The sequence below is a fragment of the Gambusia affinis genome, linkage group LG02 (assembly GCF_019740435.1).
Source record: "Gambusia affinis linkage group LG02, SWU_Gaff_1.0, whole genome shotgun sequence".
Taxonomy (NCBI): domain Eukaryota; kingdom Metazoa; phylum Chordata; class Actinopteri; order Cyprinodontiformes; family Poeciliidae; genus Gambusia; species Gambusia affinis.
The window spans coordinates 163,194-185,646 of NC_057869.1; the positions used below are offsets into that span (position 1 = coordinate 163,194).

The 22,453-nt window shown below is 44.8% G+C and overlaps 1 protein-coding gene across 6 annotated transcripts in view; it reads right to left on the reverse strand.

The window, feature by feature from the left end:
• Positions 1 to 1,456: 1,456 nt before the first annotated feature.
• Positions 1,457 to 22,453, reverse strand: part of vps13c (vacuolar protein sorting 13 homolog C) — a 57,520-nt gene continuing 36,523 nt past the window's right edge. For 5 of the 6 annotated variants that reach the window (XM_044102632.1, XM_044102619.1, XM_044102610.1 and 2 more), the window contains 32 exons: positions 22,263 to 22,394; positions 21,027 to 21,116; positions 20,762 to 20,917; positions 20,407 to 20,671; positions 20,167 to 20,327; positions 19,951 to 20,072; positions 19,559 to 19,856; positions 18,815 to 19,204; positions 17,380 to 17,484; positions 17,148 to 17,303; positions 16,946 to 17,071; positions 16,744 to 16,877; positions 15,933 to 16,059; positions 13,203 to 13,438; positions 12,821 to 12,965; positions 12,573 to 12,713; positions 12,409 to 12,490; positions 12,268 to 12,337; positions 12,075 to 12,186; positions 11,885 to 11,998; positions 11,627 to 11,757; positions 11,461 to 11,542; positions 11,244 to 11,357; positions 11,083 to 11,158; positions 10,836 to 10,999; positions 10,712 to 10,757; positions 9,285 to 9,408; positions 8,048 to 8,162; positions 4,472 to 4,557; positions 4,266 to 4,389; positions 3,185 to 3,262; positions 1,457 to 1,972 (listed from right to left, as the gene is read on the reverse strand). In XM_044102632.1, coding sequence (XP_043958567.1) covers positions 1,871 to 1,972; positions 3,185 to 3,262; positions 4,266 to 4,389; positions 4,472 to 4,557; positions 8,048 to 8,162; positions 9,285 to 9,408; positions 10,712 to 10,757; positions 10,836 to 10,999; positions 11,083 to 11,158; positions 11,244 to 11,357; positions 11,461 to 11,542; positions 11,627 to 11,757; positions 11,885 to 11,998; positions 12,075 to 12,186; positions 12,268 to 12,337; positions 12,409 to 12,490; positions 12,573 to 12,713; positions 12,821 to 12,965; positions 13,203 to 13,438; positions 15,933 to 16,059; positions 16,744 to 16,877; positions 16,946 to 17,071; positions 17,148 to 17,303; positions 17,380 to 17,484; positions 18,815 to 19,204; positions 19,559 to 19,856; positions 19,951 to 20,072; positions 20,167 to 20,327; positions 20,407 to 20,671; positions 20,762 to 20,917; positions 21,027 to 21,116; positions 22,263 to 22,394 — 4,404 coding nt within the window. In that variant the 3' untranslated portion in view covers positions 1,457 to 1,870. Of the gene's footprint in view, positions 1,973 to 3,184; positions 3,263 to 4,265; positions 4,390 to 4,471; positions 4,558 to 4,664; positions 5,853 to 8,047; positions 8,163 to 9,284; positions 9,409 to 10,711; positions 10,758 to 10,835; positions 11,000 to 11,082; positions 11,159 to 11,243; positions 11,358 to 11,460; positions 11,543 to 11,626; positions 11,758 to 11,884; positions 11,999 to 12,074; positions 12,187 to 12,267; positions 12,338 to 12,408; positions 12,491 to 12,572; positions 12,714 to 12,820; positions 12,966 to 13,202; positions 13,439 to 15,932; positions 16,060 to 16,743; positions 16,878 to 16,945; positions 17,072 to 17,147; positions 17,304 to 17,379; positions 17,485 to 18,814; positions 19,205 to 19,558; positions 19,857 to 19,950; positions 20,073 to 20,166; positions 20,328 to 20,406; positions 20,672 to 20,761; positions 20,918 to 21,026; positions 21,117 to 22,262; positions 22,395 to 22,453 lie in introns of those variants that run through there. The other variant, XR_006369305.1, reaches the window with a different exon arrangement.

Sequence of the window (22,453 nt, forward strand, 5' to 3'; positions counted from 1 at the left end):
TACTGGACTGAAATTACAAAGAACAAATTGAAAGTGTCATGGAGTGACTTTAGCCTCATGACATTAAGACTGACATGAAAAATACTATTGAAGAAATAAATATATAAAATAAAATCTAATTACAACATAAATAAATGATAAGTTCCTTACTGTTATGGTCTGTAAAATCCTTTTTATCCTTTTTATTGACGCTCACCACCAGTAATCTTGACTCATCATGTCATTCACCTGTTGCACCACTTAATCATCAAGTGTTTTATAAGATTTGCCACTCATAATCATTATCGGGGGACAATAAGCAGGAACATTTCTTAAGAGCAATTTACAGTGAAATGTAAGGTAAAATGTGGTTTAAAAGCTTTTTAACAAGCTGCAGGACCAAAAAATGACTGATAATGCACATCAAACATGTTTTATTCTCAGCAAACAAACTATTGAGAAGTAAAACTAAAATTTTAATGTTGCTTCTATTCGAGTTTTGTTCAGTCTGACTGATCTAATCTCTGTTACACCTTTACAAACATTTAAGGCTCTAAATAAAGAAGCTTTAATGAGTAACTGCTCTTAATAAAATTCCTCATAAACATTGATTTATTGAAATGTTTATTGAATCGTCTTCGTTGCTCCATTCTACGTCCAGTTTCACAGGAAACGTTCGCGTCGTTTCCTTTCTTTTACCCCCTACGGTGCGGAGCTGTCGGGGAGCGACTCGATAGGGAAAAGCAGATTGACATTTAAAACAATGGAAAAAAATCCCAGTATTCTGATTATTAAAATTTAAAAGTGCCGATACCACCGTTGCATACCGGGCCACTCACAGAACCTGTAAACTGTATAAAATGAACGCCGTCTGTCGGAGTTCATGGATGGATATTTTTATAATTTGAATGGATTAATTGTTCTGAGGGTATCGTGATTTTAGTAATTATTCCGTTGTGTTTTGACGGACAATAAAACACGTTTTCATATAAGTTGCTGCTTTGATATGATCACGGCACTGCCAAAACACATGTCCAAAAATCCTCAATAAAACATAAAATACTTGAAAATGAGAAAACAGACCAAATGAATCACAGCATCATCAGCCGGTGTGACGCTGAACTGACCCTGCGGTCCTCTGAACGCCCTCTGGGGGGCGGTACTGCACCGTTGAGAAAAGCCACTCGACATTTAGTAACATCCAATTTATACTTTTTCTTTTTTGCCCTTTCCTTTAGTTTATTGTTTTATTTCCTTCAAATTAATGGAAAGCAATTTGAACTGCCGTGTTGCTGAAAACGTGCTAAATAAATAAATAAAATGAATTTACCTTGATGTGAAACAAAAGTGGTCTACGGTTTGTTCTACCTGACTGATCTATCAAGATTTTATTTCTTTAACCTGAGGATGTTCAGCCCACTGCAGGAAAGAACATCACTGCTCAAAGCAAAAGTGTGTTAAAAACTCTGGACTCACGTTGATAAATCATTTTCAAGTTTATTCATTCCTTGTTTTAAAATTATGGGGAAAAGTTTTCAATATTTATGTTTATTTTAATAAAAAGGACAAAGTAAGCATCAGTTATTGCAGTGGTGATGCAAATATCTTAGTGCAAAGCGTTTTGATGGATTCATTTTAAGGCATAAAGAACTGAAACCTGCAGGCACAGAGCAGGGAAAAATAACCCACAAACTACAAATAAAATATATTCCTCCAAAATGACTGAAAACATTTACATTATCACTTACTTCAGGGTTCAACATAATTGTTCAATACATTTTATATGGAACAATGTCATTTTTCAGCAACAGAAAAATAAAACCAACGTTTACTGCTTTTATTCAGAAACAAACTGCTGAGTTCACAGGAGAGCCACAGAAAGGAAGTGACATCACTGCTTCTTGCTGAGTCTCAGGAAGCGCTGGGACTTTTGCCTGAACATGTGGTGCTGCTTCTGGGCGTCCTGAGCGTCCCAGATGGCTTCATGCAGCTTCTGTTGGAGAGAGACCAGCCATCATACTGACACTTCCTGATCCGTCTCCATGGCAACCCCTCTGAGGACTGCACATTACTCTCTTACATTCACAAACTTTATGGAGATTTGATGTAAAAAATAATAATAAAACAAAGCAAATATGGAACTGGAAGGAAAACTACGAATATTTTTTTAGAAATAAAATTAATGTGTGAATTTAAACTGTTCATTCAGAAACAGTTTAAATTTCTGAAACTTCATCTCTGGATGAAGATGACTTCATAAATTACATCTAATCTGGTTACCTTAGAAATTGCAGATCTATGTCTAATCTTCCTTTCTGATCTAAAATCCTTGAGGAAATAGTTGCTAATGAATTAATGAGTTGAAAGTTACAGAGAATTTTTTTTGGCCTCCGACAGAACGACCGGTTCTGGTTCTGTTAGGTCTTAGTGCTTGTTCTGATCCAGTTGGCCACAGTATTCCTTTAAAATCAGCTCTGTCCCAGTGGGTCCAGAGACCCTGAATACTTTCTAGACGAAGATTAAAACCTTTGTCTCCGATGAAGCTGAGGTTATCCTGAGCTACCTCTGTAGTCATGCTGTTACAGGCTGCTGGAGGATGAACTGACCACTTCTCTTCACTCTACTACTTTCTCCTACTACTCTAGAATTTTGGGTTAACTTTTATTTTCAGGTTCTCTTATTTTGTTTCCATAGAAGGTACACCTGGTCCAGTGTTCTGTTCAGCTGTGGTACCTGAACGTTTTCCTTCTATAGATGATTCATCTGACCTGAGTTAACTTTGTCTTATTTCATGTGAACTAAGATGTTTGGACTAAACTCGAACAATAATACTTGGTAAGATTTTATGTTTTTGCAGTGCAGGGTTTAAATCTGCTTTTCTTCTACATAGAAAGTTCTCCTAAGTCAGTGACGTTTCCTTTTGTGTCTCTGCTGCGTCTTCTCAAACCTTCAGTCGGTGATGGCAGACGGATGCTTAGGGTTCTGGTTCTGGTGGAGGTATCTTGCTGTTGAAGGAAAGTTTTCCTCTCCACTGTCACTTCATGCATGTAATATTAAACTGAACTAGATACTTCATTGTTTTATGAGCATATGTAACTAACTTTAAATCTCTGATTGGCTATGTTTCTATAGATAAATTGGTTCCTGGTGTAGTTTGAATTTTTTATGAAAGTGTTAAAGACTTATCCTCTGGAATTAAACTGACCTGGGCAGAATTTGGATCTTTGAACTGGATCGTTCTGACGGGCTCCTGATTTTTAGGAAGCTTCAGTTTATGGATCTCCTGAAAGAAACAAGAGAGACAGGAACCAATCAGGCAATGGAACCTCCAGACAGGAAGTGATGTCACTGTGTCTGTGTCTAATCTCAGTGTTTCATAAATATTTGAATGTTTCTCTTCTCTGTAGCACAATCTACCTACATGAAGCTAATAACGATAAATCAAGTAAAAGTTTATTTCTGTCGCTCGTTTCCAACAGCCTCAGCTAATCAAAGCTCCTCACAACAAACATCATCCCAGGTACATTAATGATGAAATAGAAAATTAAGTTTAGTAATAATAATAAGACAAAATATTAAACTGTCAGATTCCACAGCTAATAATGTAAATAAAAACCAAACAATTTGGAGTTTTAGCTCCCTTCTTTTCTCTTTAGACTAGTTTGTAACGGTTTTTAAAGCCAGAGACACAGATTGACGCCTCCTGGTTTTGGTCAGCAGACCAGCTGCAGCATTTTGTTTGCTCTGCTCCAATAATCTGAACCTGATGAATGATTGGATCAAAATCAGGAAGAAGAAGATCAGACTTTGTCTTAGCCAGCTGAAAGAAACCGGCTTTGATAGCAGCGCTAGCATGCTAATCAAATCTAACAGGATCAACAATCACACCCAGATTTTTCACAAATGGACGACAGGAGACCAACCAGGAGAGGACAGCACTGACCAAACATACAGTTTCAGTTGTTTCAGTATGACAAGATGAGAGAAACAGAATCAAACATCAACACGGGTAATCCGTAGCAGAGTGTAAGATTTACAGATTCCATAGTTTTCCTCACGCTACATGTCTGCCTGAGATGCTGTGAGATTAAACGTATGTTGATTTTGCATCTTTGGGAACCTAACAAAACAGACGACCTGATGAAGCTAAGAAACACAGATCTCTGAAGCTAAACAGACGCTGCAAATGTTCAGCTGCTCTTTAAATTCAACCAGCTTAGAAGGCAAAGACAGGAAGTTCAGTAGAGACGTGAGGTTTAGCAACAACATGCCAGCAGCACCGTTACCTTGCAGTAAATCCTGAGCTCTGATCCGGACACCGCCGGAGGACGGTGGAAGTTCTCAAACAAACATTCCCAGTCAGTAGTCAGGTGACCCAGCAAATCAATTTCCTTCACACAGAACACGCGCCTACACAACGAGAAGCAAAATGACGTCACACAGCGCTACCGAGCTAGGCTCTGTGTGCTGCCGGCTGTTCGGACGGCTCCACCTGTTGGTGACGATGATGTTGGACTTCCTGTGGCCTGGGGTCGGACCGCAGCTTCTGAAGACTTCACCGTCCAGATGTTTGATCCTCTGGAGACACAGAAACACAAAATACTCCTGCAGCACAGTTCCTGTTGCTGTTCAGCAACAGGCAGAGGAGAGTCACTGAAGACTCACTTACTAGGAAGACAGCTTACCTCAACCAGTTCATCTCCCAGTAACCCACCAGTTCACTCTGCTGCTTCCACTGAAGCAGAGAGGGGAGGAGCAAACAGGAGCAGCTGATCAGATCGTCAACTAACTGATGGTCAACGAACTGATGGTCAATGCTTCTCTATTAAAGCAGTTTTGCTGCTCTGCAGATTGCAGGTGCTCCAACACAATGTCAGCAACTTCTGCTGCTCATCAGCCTGGGAAGGGTCAAAGGTCATTTCTGAACTACTTGGAGTTCATCATCCACCAGAGAGGGAAACTCTCAGACATCCCAGCAGGTTCAGAGGTCAGAGGTTGGACCATGAAGCTCAGAGAAAAGACCAGAAACCAAAAGCTCCACCTCAGGCTCTATAGGCCTCAGTTAGGAGGTTAAAGGTCAAAGGTCATGTCACTGAAAGCCTCTTCTGTCTAGGCACAAGATGGCCACTGCAGTGAGGTTAGCAGAGACAAAGACTTCTGAGACAGTGTCCTCTGGACAGAGCAGACCAGAGCGGAGACGTTGGACCAAGATGGAGAAAAGCTCAAACAGCACAGTGGTGGCGGTATTATGATCTGGGCTGCAGGCTCTGAACGGACCGGGATCTGCTCTACAGACTAAAGTTTCCTAGAGTCCTATTCAAAGTCCAGCCATCATCCAAACTGAAATGCTTTGCTGGGACCTTCAAAGATCTCAGCAGAACCTGCTCAGAGTTCTGGAGCTGGAGGAGCTTCAAGACTTCAGGGATTATGGGATGAGAAAATGCTTCATAGAAGAAAACAAGTTTCAGATATTTTATTAAACTTTGAACACAAACCGATGACGGAGCCGGTTTTACAAGAAGGTTAACGTTTCGATCCAATACGACCCCAAGGAGATTCTGACATTAACATCTAACACTTTAAAGCAACATCATGATGAATTTATTTATAGAAAAATAATTCTAGAGTTGACTCTTTTCCACTGGGTTTAAATAAACTATAAATGAATAGAAACCAAAAGTAAAAAGCAAAGACACTTTAGAAAAAATAACAAGATGGAAGTAAAAATGTTTGTTTGGCATGCATGGAAATCAGATCTCCATTTGACATTCAGATTTCAACATTTATAAATATCTGTAGATTAACGAGGATTATATCAAAGAACCATGAAACTGATGGGTTTAATGTTCATCACCAGCCAAGTCCTCCTCCGGCTGCAGGAAGCAAACAAGAAGAAGAAGAAGAAGAAGGTTAGAATTATTCTGACCTGGTGAAATCAAGCCAGCGATAAAAGACACGATGAGAAAGACAAAGAGCTAACGGGTCGAGGAAGAGGAGGAGGAGATGAAGGACATGGGAGCCGAAAAGCAGAGGAAACATTGTTAGGTTGGTTTACAGTTTCTGCCATTGTTACTACTACTATTAGTACTAATACTACTACTGTTAGTACTACTATTAGTACTATTAGTAGTAGTAATAATATTAGTACTAATAGTAGCTGTTGTCGTAGTAATATTGTTTTTCTGGAGTTTTCTAGATTGTTATTAAAGTTTCTCAGACTGTGATTAAATATTTCAAACATATTTTTTCCAGACTGGTTCAGCGCCTCCTGATCTGGTTTCAAGGTTCTGCAGAACCCTGAGGAACGTTTTCAGCAAGTGAACAAACTGAACTAACATATAAAGGCCTCCTGTCAGATATTGTTTCCTTGTGAAATTAACATCTATAAATGAACATTGCTGACATTTTATTGTACCAAAGTAATATTTCTCTTGATCTGTGTTTTTTTTTTTGTTTTTTTGTTTTTTCCCACCAGGGGGTCCTTTTTGTGGCTCTAGTGTCCCTTATACCACAGTAGGCTGACAGGAAAGGGGGAAGAAAAGGGGGGAAGACATGCGGCAAATGTCGTCGGGTCCGGGAATCGAACCCGCGACAGCCGCGTCGAGGACTGAGGGCCTCCAAACGTGGGGCGCGCTAACCTCTACGCCACTGGAGCACGCCCCCTCTTGATCTGTGTTTAATATTTAATCCAACTTCCTGTCAGTGAGCGTTGCTCAGTGAGTTGTTGTTTTACTCAGTGCATTGTGGGGAATGTCCACTGGGTGGTCAGACAAAATGAGCAACAGCTGGACAATCCTTGGACTAGACCATAAAAGGCCCCAAAATGTCACATTATGTCCGACGTCACAAAGCCTCAGATGTTCTGTGGGAGCCGTTGGCGTGTTGGATGCAGGGACCCAGTGTCCGTTATCGAACCGTCGGCCGTTTAAGAGTTGGTTTCCAACAGACTGCAGATCCGCCTCATCCTCGTCTGACCGCTCAGCACCAGACGGCCACGTCGGCTCGTCCATCTGAGGGTCGGTTCAGACCAGCGACACACAGCTGATGAGACTACTGGTCTGAACAGCAGCACGCCTCAGACTGTCTGTAACCGCCTACGGGAAGCCAACGGGGTCAGAATCTGATTCCTCAGCCTGACCCCAGTCAGGACGGTCAATCCGCTACAGACGGCCCAACCACGATGTCATCAATGCCAACATGAAGATCAGTAAATACTGAAAATATAGTTTCAGTTTCTATACTGTTCATAAAACTCTTATATTTGACATGGGCTTGATGTTTTTGTTCAGTGTATATTATAAATACAATATGGAGGGTGCTCCAGTGGCGTAGAGGTTAGCGCGCCCCACGTTTGGAGGCACTCAGTCCTCGACGCGACCGTCGCGGGTTCGATTCCCGGACCCGACGACATTTTCCGCATGTCTTCCCCCCTCTCCTTCCCCCTTTCCTGTCAGCCTGCTGTGGTATAAGGGACACTAGAGTCCACAAAAAGGACCCCCTGGTGGGAAAAAATAAATAAATAAATAAATAAATACAATATAACAGTAAATATTATTAGATAAAGAATCTGGGCTGATGCAACCTGCATTGAGACAACTGATCATTTTCTTTGATTTACCTCAAAACTGGAAACGTTTAGACTTCTTGGTGAATTTGAATTTGTGGATCTAAAAGGTTCTGTTTGCCAAACAAAGACTAACATGAAGAGTTGCAGTTCCAGTTTCTCCGTCTGTGTTCCTGCAGCCGTTGGGCTGGTTTACAAGAATTTCTTCTTCTGCAGTTTCCTGTCCAGCAGCAGCTCTAAGAGCCTAACCTTCTTCCCTCGGGTTTCCTCTGAAGCAAACGGCTCGGTTCTGGTTTTTCTGGACCTCTAACTGGACTCATCTTCAGGTTTGTTGCTTTATTTAAATTTCTGGAGAAGGAACCTTTTGAGCTGGTTAAAGTGTCGGCACACACACCAGATGTTGGTGTGGAAGACCAGACTGTCTGCTCCTCTAGGTTCCCTCTGACCTCTGACCTTATGCAGGAAAACATGCCTCGTTGCTATGGAAACAGAGAAGAGACTAACCTGGTAGAGGTCAAAACCCTGCGACTCCGTCAGGTCATAAGGTCGGATGATCCCGTCCTCCTGGATCAGACGGACCGGCCGGAGTTTGGTCACCTCCTCTGTCGCCTCGGCCACTCTGATGTCACACACACACACACACACACACACACACACACACGCCTGAATTAGCGGTTCAGAGTGGTGTGGAGTGGCAGCCCCGCGGTTCTGATCCTGACTGGACTCTGACGCCATTCATGCTGCAGCTGCTGCTCTCACCTGGTGGGACCTCTGCAGGGGCAGCGTGAAACTTCAACAGGTTACAGTGAATTTATGGGTCACATGACAGACGGCTCCTCCAATCAGGAGAGGAGCCATCATTTCTGCTCCTGCTACCTGATCTCAGTGGGAATTCCTTCACTGTGACATCATCATTATTTTTATCAACATTTACATTCATTTGCACAAATTTCAAGATTTGATTTGGAAACAGAAACTCCAGAAAAATTGATGCACCGAAACATTTAGTAGTTCTGCAAAACGACAACAGACAGAGCAGCTGTTAGTGAGAACCATGCAACCCAGAACCAATCAGAACCACTCAGACCCGTTGGACCACCGTCCCCTGAGGTCAGACCGACACCGGTTCTGACTGCAGTGAACATCGGACCCTCCTTCGGGTCGTCCAGGAGCATTTCAGCCTCGTTTCAGTCGATGGTGATGATTTTTATTCTTAGGGGGGCCAACAAAGAAGAAAAGGCCCCGACATGTTTTCATGCAGTTTTCGTTGTGCTCCAGCAGGCGGGACAGGAAGTTCTCCTCAGGGGGCGTGGTCAAACAACATGCTGAAAAAGGGGCGGAGCCACAAGCAGCGAGTTGGATCCGGTGCACGAAACACGATGCTGTGAATTACCGTCAGTGTGCAGCATCATTTAACATGCAAACAACTGCAGCTGGTTAAAGCTCAGCTCCATCATCAAGTCAAACAGCAACCTGATTGAGCAACCTGATTGAGCAACCTGATTGAGCAACCTGATTGAGCAACCTGATTGAGCAGCAGCCATGGACAGAGCACAGCTCCAACAGTTCAGGTGGAATACTCACACCCCAAACAGCGAAGAACACAAAGAACAGAAATCCCAACAACCACAGCAGACAGAAAACAAAAGCAGAAAGTGTGAAAATTAGAGAGACAGCAACAACATTTAGACGCCCACAGGAAGTTCCCAGAGGAAACGCATCACAAGGCGCCAAACCTCACCTCTGGATCCCCTGGAAGGTGCTGCTGGCCATGTCCACGATGCCACCAGTGGGCCGCGCCACCGCGCCCACCAGGCCCTTCCCGATGCCCTTAAAGAAGCCGGCCGCGCCCTCCTTCCTGGCTCCTGGGGACGGAAACACCAGAATAAGACCTTGACTAAATAAGGCCTTAAAAAACACCTAATTGAAGTTAAAGTTTTTCTGCAGGACTTTCAGTGTGAATCTTAGAAACAGTTAATAAAATTAAATCATCCGAGCGCAGAAAATAGCCGCCTGGAAATGTTCTGACAATAACTTTTGTCAGAGACCCCCGTCCCTCTCTTGTGACAGGGGTTTATCTAAGAGAGATGGGGGAGGAAACCCAAGATGGCTTTGTGGATAAAACGAGCAGACACCGGCGTGCAGAAGAGAGGAACACTCCTCGACCCGTGATCAAACATGACGCTCCATTAGATCCAGAATGCAGTTGTGCAAACATGCAAATCATGTCACAATAATCTGAAACTATTAATATAGATTAGAAAAAGAAGGGGTCCTAGGACAGAACCTTGTAGAACACCCTTGGATACTTAAAGGCAGGTGGAAGAATGACCTTTCACCTGCAGACACTGTGACCTGCCGGACAGTTTGTTTTTATTCCAGCTGATTGGTGAGAGTCCGACGTAGAGAGACTTTTCAGTACCATTTTGGAATCAGCTGTATAAAAAGGCTTTTGACAAGCCAATAAAAAGTTCTGCAGTGTTGACTTTTTTTTATCTACAAAATCAATTAAACAGTTGAATAGTTCTTGAGTTGCTGTTTTATTTATTATCATCATTTGAAGTGACAGGGAACATTCTATTTTCAGAAGAGCTGGATTACACGATCTAACACAGGAGTCCAACTCCAGTCCTCCAGTTTCTGTCCTGCAGGTTTTAGATGAGCCTCAGGTACAAAACCCTGGAATCAAACGGTTTAGTTTCCTCCTCCTGGTGCGGGTCGGTCCTCCAGAACCTTCATGACCTCATTATTCTGTTCAGGTGGAGAATCAGAGGCTCATCTAAATGTTGCAGGACAGCGAACCTCCAGGACTGGAGTTTGGTCCAACAGGTTGTGACCCTGGAAGTTCAGATGGTTTTAAAGAACCTGAAGGTTCCAGATCTGAGGGTTTCCAGAATTCAAATGAGTCAAAGTATTTTAGAAGAGAACCTCTAAAGGATCTGGATTATGGGTTCAAGGAATCCGGATCAGGAGGTATGTCAGGTTGCAATCAGAAAACAACAAGTGTTTCTAGGATTTCATGGAAAATAGTTCAAAGCTTTAATTCATTCTTAACTCTTTCCTAAAACTTGTATTTTCTTTTATTTAAGGTCCAAAATCCTAAACTTGTTTCCGTTCTCCTGAAAATGACTTGAACTTTCCAACAAATAGGAGCCATCAAACACATACCTTCCACTGGTTTGGTCACAATGCCAGTAACCCCATCAACAACGCCCTGCAGAGACACGGTTTGTTACTGAGATGCATCAGATCACTGCTGGTCCAGCAGAACCAGAACCGCTTCTCTCCAGACCTTCAGCAGTCCTTTTCCTCCTTTGGCCAGGCTGTCTTTGAAGTCCTTCGTCGGCCGGTTCATGTCCTCCCGGCGTTCCTGCTGGAACTCCTTGTCCATGGTTATGGCAGCCAGGCCTTTACCCATGGAACCTGTGATCTTGGAGAACATTCCTGCAGCGCCACCTACAGGACAAACACCCATATTGGAAGCACTGACCTCAGGACTCGTCACAAGTTAAATCAACATCTTTCTCCAAGACTCTTACCAACAGTTGAACCAAAAAGGCTGCGGACCCCGATCGCCAAACCTTCAGCAAACTCCTCTGGACCCTGAACAGCTCCCTGGCAAACACACAGAGCCCCGTCCATCAGAACCTCCTCCTTGGTGTGGTTTCATGTGGATCTCGCAATAAACCAGATGTTTTACCTGGAATGGTTCATAAAAGAAGGCCTCCACGCCTTCAGACAGGCCTCGGATCACTCCGAACGGGTTACCCAGCACATCCAGGCCAAGAACCAGAACATACATCTGCTTAAGGAACTGCAGAAAGAAGAGAGGTCCAGAAGTTCACAACACACACTTTGGCAAGACCCGTCCCAACATCCCAGGTAGAACTGTTAGAGGTTCAGGCTAATGATGTTACCTCTTCAGAGTAGTGTCGGCCCACGGCCCACATCAGCTTCTCTTTGCTGTAGAACTGGTATCTGACTTCAAAGAAAGCCAGTCTGACAGAAACGCAGAGCAGAATCAACGTCCGGACAAAGAAACTACCTTCAGCAGCCATTTCTGCGCAAACAGAAGATACTTACTTGAAGATGATATCGTCAACATTGGTCAGAGTAGCACCGATGCTCTTCAGCACCAGGTTCAGGGACTGCGTAATGGGGTTCTTCAGGGCAGAGTCACCATCGCTGGACCCCAGAGACAGGCTGAGGTGGAGCTGGAAGGTAAAGCAGGACCAGTGAGGACTTGCTGGACATCCTCCAGAAACAACTCTTGGGTTGGAGGTTTATAACATATTAGATGAATTCAGTCTCATCCAGCAAAGAGAGCAGGACTGAAGTTACCTTGACAGGTGAGATGTGAAAATGCTCGAAGAAGCTGAGTCCCGACACGTCGGACAGAGAGGCGTCAGTCGGCTCGGCCTGAAGGCGCTTCAAATCTCCTTCGATGAGTCCCGACTGAAACACAAACAGCTCAAAGCAACATCTCATCTGTGAAGTTTAGGGAAAATATCCAGTTTCTGCTTCTCTTCACCTTCTTTCCATGGTCCTGCTGGTTAGCAGCTGGGCTGAACAGAGCTGCAACAGCATCAAGGAAACCTTGGTCGATCTTCAATGCCATCTCCTGAACTAGAGCCATGAAATACCTGAAGCACACAGGAAGGTCAGAAGACTCATCTGAATCCAGGACTCACTCACAGAAACTGGTTCCCTGCTGTGGTCCTTACTTAATCTGGGTGACGTTGCTGTGCTGGTTGAACCTTGTGATGACAGACACATCGATGAAGGGTCTCGGCTCTGAGGAGGTAGAACTCACAGTTAGACTCTCTGCAGTCAGTTTGAGGCTTAATGGGAATAGAAGGACAAACCTGAGTCCAGAGCGATGGACTTTGGTGGAAGGACTGGATGGAAGATGATGGGGAAAACCGCACCTGGCAACTGGTTGTCCACCTGTAACCAATAAACCAGTGTTTGAGTCCAGCAGGAGAGTAAGGTTCAGTCCAAGTGTGTGTCCAGGTGTGTCAATGGTTACCTGCAGCCAATGCAGTTGGGCTCTCAGGCTGCGCTGGTGCAGTGACCTCTTGAACTCCACCTGGATCCCAGACAGGAAGTTCCTCCTCACAGGGCACGCATGGGGTTGCCGCATCAGCATGACAGCTGGACTGAGGTTCACCTAGCAACCGGTGACGTCACAAACTTACAGTCAGCTCTTCAGACAGAAGTCTGGGTCAGATCTACACATATGGACCCCTGACTGAGTTGCTTGTGGGGACCTCTGACCTCCAGGTTGCTGTCCAGTCTGACCCAGCCTCCCTCCGTCTTCCCACTCAGCTGACTCTGGTAAACCTTCTCCAGCAGGTTGATGTTCTTCTGACTGAAGGACTTCCAGCGATTCTTTGGCTTAAACTCCCAAACCACGCCAGAGCTGTGAGTCAGAACCGCAGCAGAGTCACTTCATCAGCAGCGCTGGACGCTCAGGACTAACTAATGACTGAAAGGGTTAAAGTGCCTGGATTTTTGTTGTGGCATCACTATGTTAATTTTAAAAACACTTCAAGAATTATCGTAAAATGATTCAAAGGTTTTTCTTATGTGACGCCCTCTGTGTTTCTGGACGTATCTGTGCCTCCACTGTTGAGTCAGATGACATCATGGAGTTTACCTGGTGATGCCGATGTAAGCGATCTCCTGCCGGTTGCCGTTGTTGACAAGCGACAGGCCGAGGTTCTGCAGAGACACTTTCAGTTCCTGCTGAAATTGTTCGAGCTCCTCCGACTGCCGAGCCTTGGTGACCACGCCGGTGTCCTCGGTGAACAGCAGCACCCGTTGCCGTCCATCCAGGAAGGACACCCAGTGGATCTGAGCCTGGCCATCATAGGTAAACTGACTCACAACATCCTGAAGGAGGCAAAGCGAGACGCTCTATGAAGCGGCTGTGCTGGAGGTTTTAACAGCATCCGCATTTACAAACCGCTGGTTGTGGAACAGAAAGGACCGAAGGGCCCAGCGTTAGCTCCTGGAAGATAGGAAGAACTGTTCCTCCTGTCATCCCTGAACGCATTTTACACAACCAACAAATCAGCAGCTGGACCTTCCAGCAACTCTCAAGACACTAAATATTTCCTGTTAGCTGATGTTGCAAACGCCTCTGTGTCTTCAAGAGATTGATGGATTTGTCGTTTTGCTTTGGCCATAATTTACAAAAATATGCAGCAATAATAGATACTGTCTCGTGAACTGATTAGAAGGACTTTTATCATTTTGTGGCTGCAGAAGCTTCAGGTAAATGAAGAGACTACAGTGATGCACAGTTGTGTTGAAAATAACAGCAGTCCCACATCACTAGCCAGATAAATCACTGGGTTTTTTGTTTGTTTTTTTCTCCGAAGAGTTTTTGCAGCGCTAGTGGCTCGTATTTTTGCAACAGCAGGCAGACAGGAAGGAGGGGGAAAGACATGCGGCTAAAGGTCGCCGGGAGTCGAACTCGCGACGTCCGTATCCAGGACTAAGGACTCCAACCGTGGGGTGCGCTGACCCCCTGCGCCACCACAGCATGCCCCATAAATCACTGTTTTTGTTTGAATATCAACTTCTACACTGCAGTAAGGTTAGGGCTGGAAGGTTTAATAAAGAGTTAGAAAACCAACAGGCGTGATGTGCTTGCTGCTGATTCTGTAAAACTTAATCATTTACTGAAATGATTAAGCATATTAAAAATAAATAGCAGTGAAGACTTCAATTAGTGAGGTCACTGATTATAGAAAAGAAATGGGTGTTAAGCCAGTGACCCTTATTTAAGGATCAAGGCAGCTGACGGTGCATATGTTGGATGTGCATTTGTCCTTGAACAAACAGTAATAAGTGTCGCTCACGACACTGTTCAGAAGAAGGGCATTGTTGGATTGAGAAATTAATAAAAGAGAGGAGAAACCCATAAAGAAGTGCAGAAATTACAGGCTGTTCAGCTAAAATGATCTCAAACTCTTTAAAATGGCAGCTAAAAACAGAAAAAAAGAGGAAGAACGAAAAAAAACTATTCAAATGGCTCAGTCTGTAACCAAAATGTCAAAGGGTCAGCCGATGATCAGCCAGTGATCAGCCGATGATCAGTTCCAGGAGGATCAGAGAAGATCTGTGATTGGCTGTGAGTTCTGCAACAATCAGACGACGTCGATGTGAAGCCAAACTACCAGCAGGAAACCCCACAAAGTGCCCCTGTTAAAAAAAGACGAGCTGAAGCAGTTGAACAGATTGACTGGCCTAAAAACAAATGGATTGATATTTCATGGACTAATAAAGTAAAATTGTTCTTTCTGGTTCTAAGGGCCACAGACAGTTTGTCAAACTCTGAATCCAGCCACAGTGAAGACGATGAAGCACGGTGGTTCAAGCGTCATGATGTGGGATGTTTCTCATGGTGTCTATTTATTGGATACCAGGGATCATGGATCAGTTGGAGTACAACAGAATACTGGAAGAAGTCATGTAGCTAAATGCTGAAGAGGAAATGTCCTGGAAATGGGTTTTTGACAAAATGAAAATGAAAATTAAACTGGAAATCCTGGGTCCAGAAGAACAGAATTCAAGTAATGGAGTGGCCAGCACAATCCCCAGACCCTAATCTCATAGAAAACCTGTGGGCTGTCAAAAAAATGCTGTTCATGATGCAAAACCAAGAAATACAACCCAATTGGTTCCCAGTGGATTCCTGCTCTAGGTTCTCTCTGTCCGTCAAAGTGGTTGTGTTCATTCTGCTTAATGAAGAAACTTTTATAAAAATAATTCATTATTTTGATCTAATGCTCATGTGACTAAGTAAAGGTTATAGGTCAACTCTTAGTTGTCCCTCCAATCAGAGTCACACAGGAAGTTGAGTGATAAGGCTTAGAGAAAAATCTCGTTCTACATTTAATTGATCCGGTCCAGTAATGGAGTCCAGTTGTCCTGGGCTGCAATACCTGCTGACCAGTGCAGGTAGGGTTAACCCGACTCCATGCACCACAGATGTGAAGCAGTGATCCAAAATTATGGTTATGCAACTAAATAAAACTAGATATTAGTTTGTGATTCTCAGCAAAGTTGAATCTTCAAGGACTTCTTATTTTATACAGTAGATGTTTGAGTTTATGAAGAAAGATGTAAACACTGCTATTTTTTTGACATATTTCTTGACTTTCAGTAAAATATTATGTTCAACTACTTTTTCCAATTTTCTTGTTTTGAAATAGAATGTGCAGTGTCCTCAATGCATTTGAGTTTATTAAAATACTATTTATTTGGGGAATCTTGAGATTTACTCACCTTTTGAAACACAGTGCTATTATTATGAACATAACTGCACGTCTACCGTCCAGAAAGCAGTGAAACCGATGAAGGCGTGTGCAGCACAGACCTGCAGCAGGTCCAGCTCCCCCGAATGCTCCTTGCAGCTCCAGCAGAGCTTGCGGGTTCCTGCAGGGTCGTCCCAAGCAAAACGTCGGGCCTCGCAGGGCTCCAGCTTGTGGACCACCTCTGAACCACTGCAGGAGTCAAAAACATTGGAAAACAATCACTCGAGGATCAAGTTCTGTTTGGAGCTAATTTATCCGCCACGGGGACGAGCGAAGGATACAGAGGACCTGGTTGGTGTATAGTGGTTGAAATGTTAGCAGGCGGTTAGTAGAGAAAGGTTTAGAAACACTTCATTGGCCTCTTCTTACTGAAGCGCCCGTCATTCTGGAAGGGAGTCAATCAAATCACAAGACCTTCTTCCTTCACTCCAGACTCCAATCTTTCTGCTCCTTTGAAGCCTTTCCTGTGGTCAGCGTCCCTGATTTCTGATTTGCTGCTGGGTCTGAAGCTGTTCAGTCCCCAGTTTCTGTCACACTGAGTAGAAACATTTCCACTCAGCATGTGAGTTCTGCTGCTGTTTTTCTTCCATCTGATTTCAAAAGTTTCTATAATAACCCATCATAACAATCATTCAGGATGTTTTTCTGACTACATTTCTTCCTCCAACATGACTGTTATCCTTGCAATTCTCTACCCAGTTTTAGTTTCTGCATCTCCTGACTGAAGAGAGAAGAAACCTGTCAGAAAGTGTCATCTTAATCTTTTCTGATACGCTGCAGCAACCTGGTTTCTTTGGACCGTTTTGTCAAGCCTTCCTGTGATAGGGTAGGGTGAGGGTTAGGTGTGTGTGTGTGTGCGTTTGTGTGAGTGACCTCTGCCTGTAGCTGATGGTGGCCCAGGGCGTGTGGTTAATCAGCAGGGCGGGGGCGGCTCCGTCGTAATATTCATTGAAGCTGATGATGGTGGCGTGATTGGAGACGTTGATGTCCACCATGATCCCTCCACACTGCAGAGACTCTCAGGTCAAAGACTGGAAATGCTTTAAAGGTCAAAGGTCCAGAGACAAACACTGACCATGTCCATGCTCAGCAGGGTGCCGTTGTCTTGCTGACTGAAGAAGAAGAACTTGGAGTGGGACAGTGATCCCACCACTCGGACACAAAGCTTCTTGGAGGCATTCTCCGGCCACAGAGGGAGGACCTGCAAGACAACAGCAGGAGATCGAAACCAGGCCAGGTTCTGATCCGGACCGGGTTCTGCTGCCGGCTCCCCTCACCTCGGTGGACGGGACGTAGTGCCACCTGGTGGCCGTTTGGCTGAGGAGTTCTCCCACCTCCAGTTCATATGAAGACTTGTTGACCAACGTGTAGAACGGACTGAAGGTGACGATTCTGGTCAGGTTGAAGCTGCTCATCTGGATGCTGACGCCCACCTGCAGGGGGCGACAGGAGGAACTTCAGCAGAAGAGCCTCTCAGAGCTAAAACCAGTAGGAGACAATGGGACGTACCAGGAAGTCCTTGTTGGTGGAGGGACAGCGGACGCAACCGTAACTTCCCACTGTGTCCAGGGAGAAGCCGTCAGAAAAGGAGCTGGTAGAGATGCAGAGCTGCAGCTGCAAAGCGACCACACATTGTTTTAATGCGCTCATGCTGATTAATATGCAATGTTCCTTAGGAAATCAATTCTAATTCACATGCAGGAAGAACCTGCTAAAACACAAATCCAGATGGACGCTCAAGCTGTGTTTAAACATAAACGTCTTTATAGTGAGAGAAAAATCTAAACTGAGCCGGTGAGCAGCAGATGGATCAAAACCATCCAGTGACAGATTGAACTAGGGCTGATCAATCTGATGGGTGAAACCGGGCCAATATTGACAACTGTCAGCCTTCTATCACCTGAAGAACATCTCCAGGATTAAAGGACTAATGTCTCAGCCAGATCTAGAGAAACTCATCCATGCGTTTATCTTCAGTCGTATTGATTATTGCAACAGCGTCTTCACTACCAACCTGATTAGGATTTTATTAGAAACGTAATCAATTATAAATTTTATTGATGGAACCTGACTTGATTATTGATTCTATGTTTCATTGTTTCTGTGTTGATTTGATGTAAAACATTTTGAAATGCCTTGCTGCTGAAATGTGCTATACTAATAAAAGATAAATTTGATTTGATTTGAACTGATAGTTATTTCCACTTTGGGCTGTGTGTTGGTGATGTAGTGAAGGACATGAGTTTCAGTTTAACCCTTCGCAGTCTGCATTGGTTGTGCAGCGCACTGCGCATGTTACTGTCTAATTAACTTCTGCACATTTATTTAGATAAAATGCCGACATATAGACTATATATAGTCTATATGTTTAGGCTATAAATGGATTAGTTCAATGTTGCATCTCTTTAGTTTTCTCTGGTCTGGAATTAAAGGCTCCATTTCCACCAAAGGTTTTTAATGCTCTTCCTAACCAGACGCTCCAGAGCGTCCGGTCCAGAACTCTTCAACATTTGCGTCTTTCTCCCGGTCAGAAAGACGCAATTAGTTCAAAGTCCATGAGATGATATTCAGAAAGAATTATTTTATTAATTGATTTTAGTTGCCTTTGCGATGAAATCTTTGCATAAAGTCTATAATGTCCACCCATGTGCACCAGTGAAGGGTGTGAATTATAACCAAAATAAAATTAATAGAGAAAATATTCTGTTAACCTCTGATGTATACATATAGGTAAATATCAGTGATCAGCTCCAACTGCAGTATAAATATTAGATAAAAAAGTTTTCATATCGTTACTTTGACTAAAACTGTGAGAGAAAAACTTAATAACTAATTTAGAAACGTCTTTACATCTGGCTGAACAGCAATCTGTTTGTGGGTCTGGCTGCTTAAGGCGGCTCCTTAAGGCGGTCTGATTAAACTCTGCCTTCACGGCGACTCTCACCTTGCTTTTGGTGAACAGGTTTGATTTCTTGAAGGAGAAGAGGACAACGTCTCGGTACTCGGCCGGATGCTTGAAGACGCCGTCCTCTGAGCTGTACTGAAGCACCCGGCTCGTCTTGTTGATGATCCAATACGGGCTGAAGAGCGACAGCAGGACGCGGCTCGCCGTCTTCGTCACGTGAACGCTCACGTCCACCGTCAGCGCCGCATCAGTGTCGCAGGTCAGGCACACGGCGAAAAACTCCGGCAGTTCCCGTTTGATCTGGATGTGTCCGTGCCAGCCCCGGCCCTGGTACCGGATCAGCGCCACAGAGATGATCTCACCCGACACGCGGGCGTTCAGCAGGTCTGAGGTGCTGCCCTCCTGAATCTCATAGACTTCAGCCGAGTTCTGCGGGACACCAAGCACAACAAAACACATGGGTGAGATTTAATGAGCTGTTTTTTGTGGATGAAGTGAACCTAACATGTTCTAACCCAAACATGACCACAAAAGGTGTTGAAGGCCTGCTGAGGTCATTGTGAAGGGGCGAGCAAAAGGTCATCTGGGATGTTGCTCTTTCAATTGATACAGATTGTTCAGGACTTTTGTCATGTTTTAATGTGCTTCAGGAAAAAAGATTTAGTGGAAGGCGAAGCTCTGGACCTCCTGCCCCATCTACATTTCAACCCCGCTGTACCCAAAGGAACCAGGTCATTCATTCTTTAACTGGTTCGATCGATCAATAGGCAGACAGACGCCCACCTCCATGATGTAGCTGACGGTGTACGGCAGCAGGTTGCACAGCGCTGCCATTGGATGCAGGTGGAGGATGTAGGCGGGGTCCCAGTCCTCCTCGCCGCGGCTGCTGATGTGCCGCAGGTCATCGGGGACGGCCAGCGTGCTGACCGTGAGCGGCAGCAGGTTGCTGTCCGACGCAGGACACTGCAGCACGGACTGGACCTCAGAGCTGCAGTGGACCTGCTCCTTCCAGGCCATGCAGCTGGAAGACGGACCATACAGCCCGTCCAGGCGACCCGTTGGACGTACAAACAGCTGGCACCTGCCAGAAAGAGACGACGGGACACTTTCAGCTCCGTGCCAATCGACAGAACCAGCTACCCCGATCTAGCCGAGAACCCCTCAGTGAGCCCCACCTGTATGCTTCTAGATCAACATGAAACTCCCGTTCCGGCTCCGCTGTGCCGATGCTCTGCAGGGTTCTGGATGCTGGGCAGTATTTCAGGATGGTGAAGGGTTCTGTAAAGTGGTTTATAATCTGTAGACACAGATGGAGACGGTGGGTAGGGTTAGGGTTACAAACCCAACAGCAAGTGTTGGTTACAATGAAGTTGTAGAGTTTGGGTTCTGACCTGCAGGGGGGAGCGGACAGTGATGATCTTGTTGCCTTCAGCAGCATCAATCTGCAGCAGCACCGACACCGCCTCCTGCAGCATTGGACCTCGAACGTTGTAGAGACGTCTGCCAGGATTATCCACGGCGATGTTGGAGATCTCGCTGTACCCAGAAGGCACTGCAGGTTCAGACAGACAGAGTCACTAAAACTATGTCAGGACTTAGAGGAAAGGCAGCGATCAGAGGGAGTTTCAGACCGATGGTGAGGTTAAACAGGCCGCTCTCCTGACGCTGCAGAGCTGACAGTTTCCCTCTGATTGTGGATTCAAAAGCAGAGTGCATCAAGTCCATGCTCTGATCCACCGACAGCTCGTGAAGTTTTCCTTTTGCCACGGATCCGACCGGCCTCAGGTTGGCGCTGTGCTGCACGATAACTGGAATGCCCAGAGCATTTCTCAGGGTCAAGGGAGGTTTCTCCTTCAGAGTGTGGTCGAAGGCTGAGGTTGCTCCCTCACTGAATGCCTGAAGGAGAACAAACAGCATTGAAGGGCATTTCCATCTCCAAATGGAGACCTGCCAAACAGCACCCCCTGCTGGACTGTTGAGGTGTACCTCTGCAAGCTTTTGGAAGACGCTGAGGCTGGACTTGGAGACGGTGATGTTCAGGGTGTCTTTGGAGCAGATGTTGATGGCAGTTTGAGGTTCAGGAAGAAACACAAAGTCATCTCCATGCACAGGACTCTTGTCCATGACTGGATTATTCTTAATCTGTGCGAATAAAAAGAATCACCCAATCAAACTCTGTCGGCTGCTCTGAGCCCCAATCAGGGCAGTGGAGCAAAACGCATCGTGCTCAGTATGAGGAAAGATCCATTACCTCCAGCTCCAGGTTCCAGCGCCGCCGGCCGCTGTCCACTCGCTCTATTAGCGGTTCCCACACGGCGTGGACCTCGTTAAAATAGTTCACCTGCAAATACAAACAGACTGTCACCTTGTTTCCATCGTTAAAGAAAATAACCGGAATCTGAGGGTTCCTTGTGGCACAGCAACCTGAACATCATTGGACTGAACTGAAACCCAGATCAGCAGCAAAAGGTCATCTGGGATGTTACTCTTTCCATTGATGCTCTACAGATTGTTCAGGACTTTTGTCTTGTTTTAATGTGCTTCAGGAAAAAGATTTAGTGGAAGGCGGAGCTCTGGATTTCCTGCCCCATCTACATTTCAACCCCTATTCCAAGGAGACTAAAGGAACCAGGTCATCCATTCTTTTACTCGTTAGATCATCATTGGAACTGAAACCCTGATCAGCAGGGATCCTTTCAATCTGGTTGAGATTTAGACCTTTACACTGAAGACTCTTTTCAACTTTATTTTGAAAGGGCTGGGGTTAGTTAGCCAACACAATGAGACGAAGTCTCTTCCTCCCTTTGGACATTATCGTTGAGCTTTATTTTGATAGTCTAATTGTTTAGATCAGTGGTCTCCTGTGACTTCCTCTCTAATTAATCTGCATTGCTAACATTGGCTCTGCTAATATCTATATTTATTTATGCTTTGGTCCTTCTTAACCTTTCCGTAAACAAGTAAAACCACAATGCTGAAAGAACTAGTCAGCTGACAAAAGCAGTGCAGAAATAGATCAACAATATTTCAATTCCTGTCAATGGCAAGAAAACAGAGCTTAGACTGAAACAGTGGAGGCAGAAGCACCTGCTCATTGTGCCTTCACTTTTTACACATAAAGCAGCATCAGAAGTCAAACAAATCCTCCACATTTCCTAAAATATTCTAATTCTAATGAGCTGATATTGGAGCCAGGTGAAGGAGAGGGAGTCTCCAAGCTGCAGGTGGAGGCCGCTGGTTCTGAGGCTTTTTCTTCTTTCAAGGTTTCAATAAAGACTCAGAAGTTCAACATTTTGGGTCAAACTTACAAACATGTATTTTTGTGAATATAATTTTTAAAAATCAATGTTGCTAAAGTTGATTTAATCCCACTTCATTTTCCAAACATGGTGACCAAATGAAGGGATGTGTTTGAGATCTCATCCCTGTCCGAACTGAATCAATGTGAAGGTTTTCAAAATAAAAGTTCCTAAGCTGGCTGCATCACCTCCAGCGTCAAGTCGGCCTGCAGCTGCAGCAGAGACGACCAGTTCTTGGCCACTCCATTAAGGGACGTCTCAGCCAGCAGCAGCGGGACCGTCCGATGGCCCAAACCCGACTCCAGCGTCACCTGGACCACCTGGAACACCAGAAGACTCCGTGAAGAAGAGCAGCCTCCGCCCTCACCTGAGCGAAGCT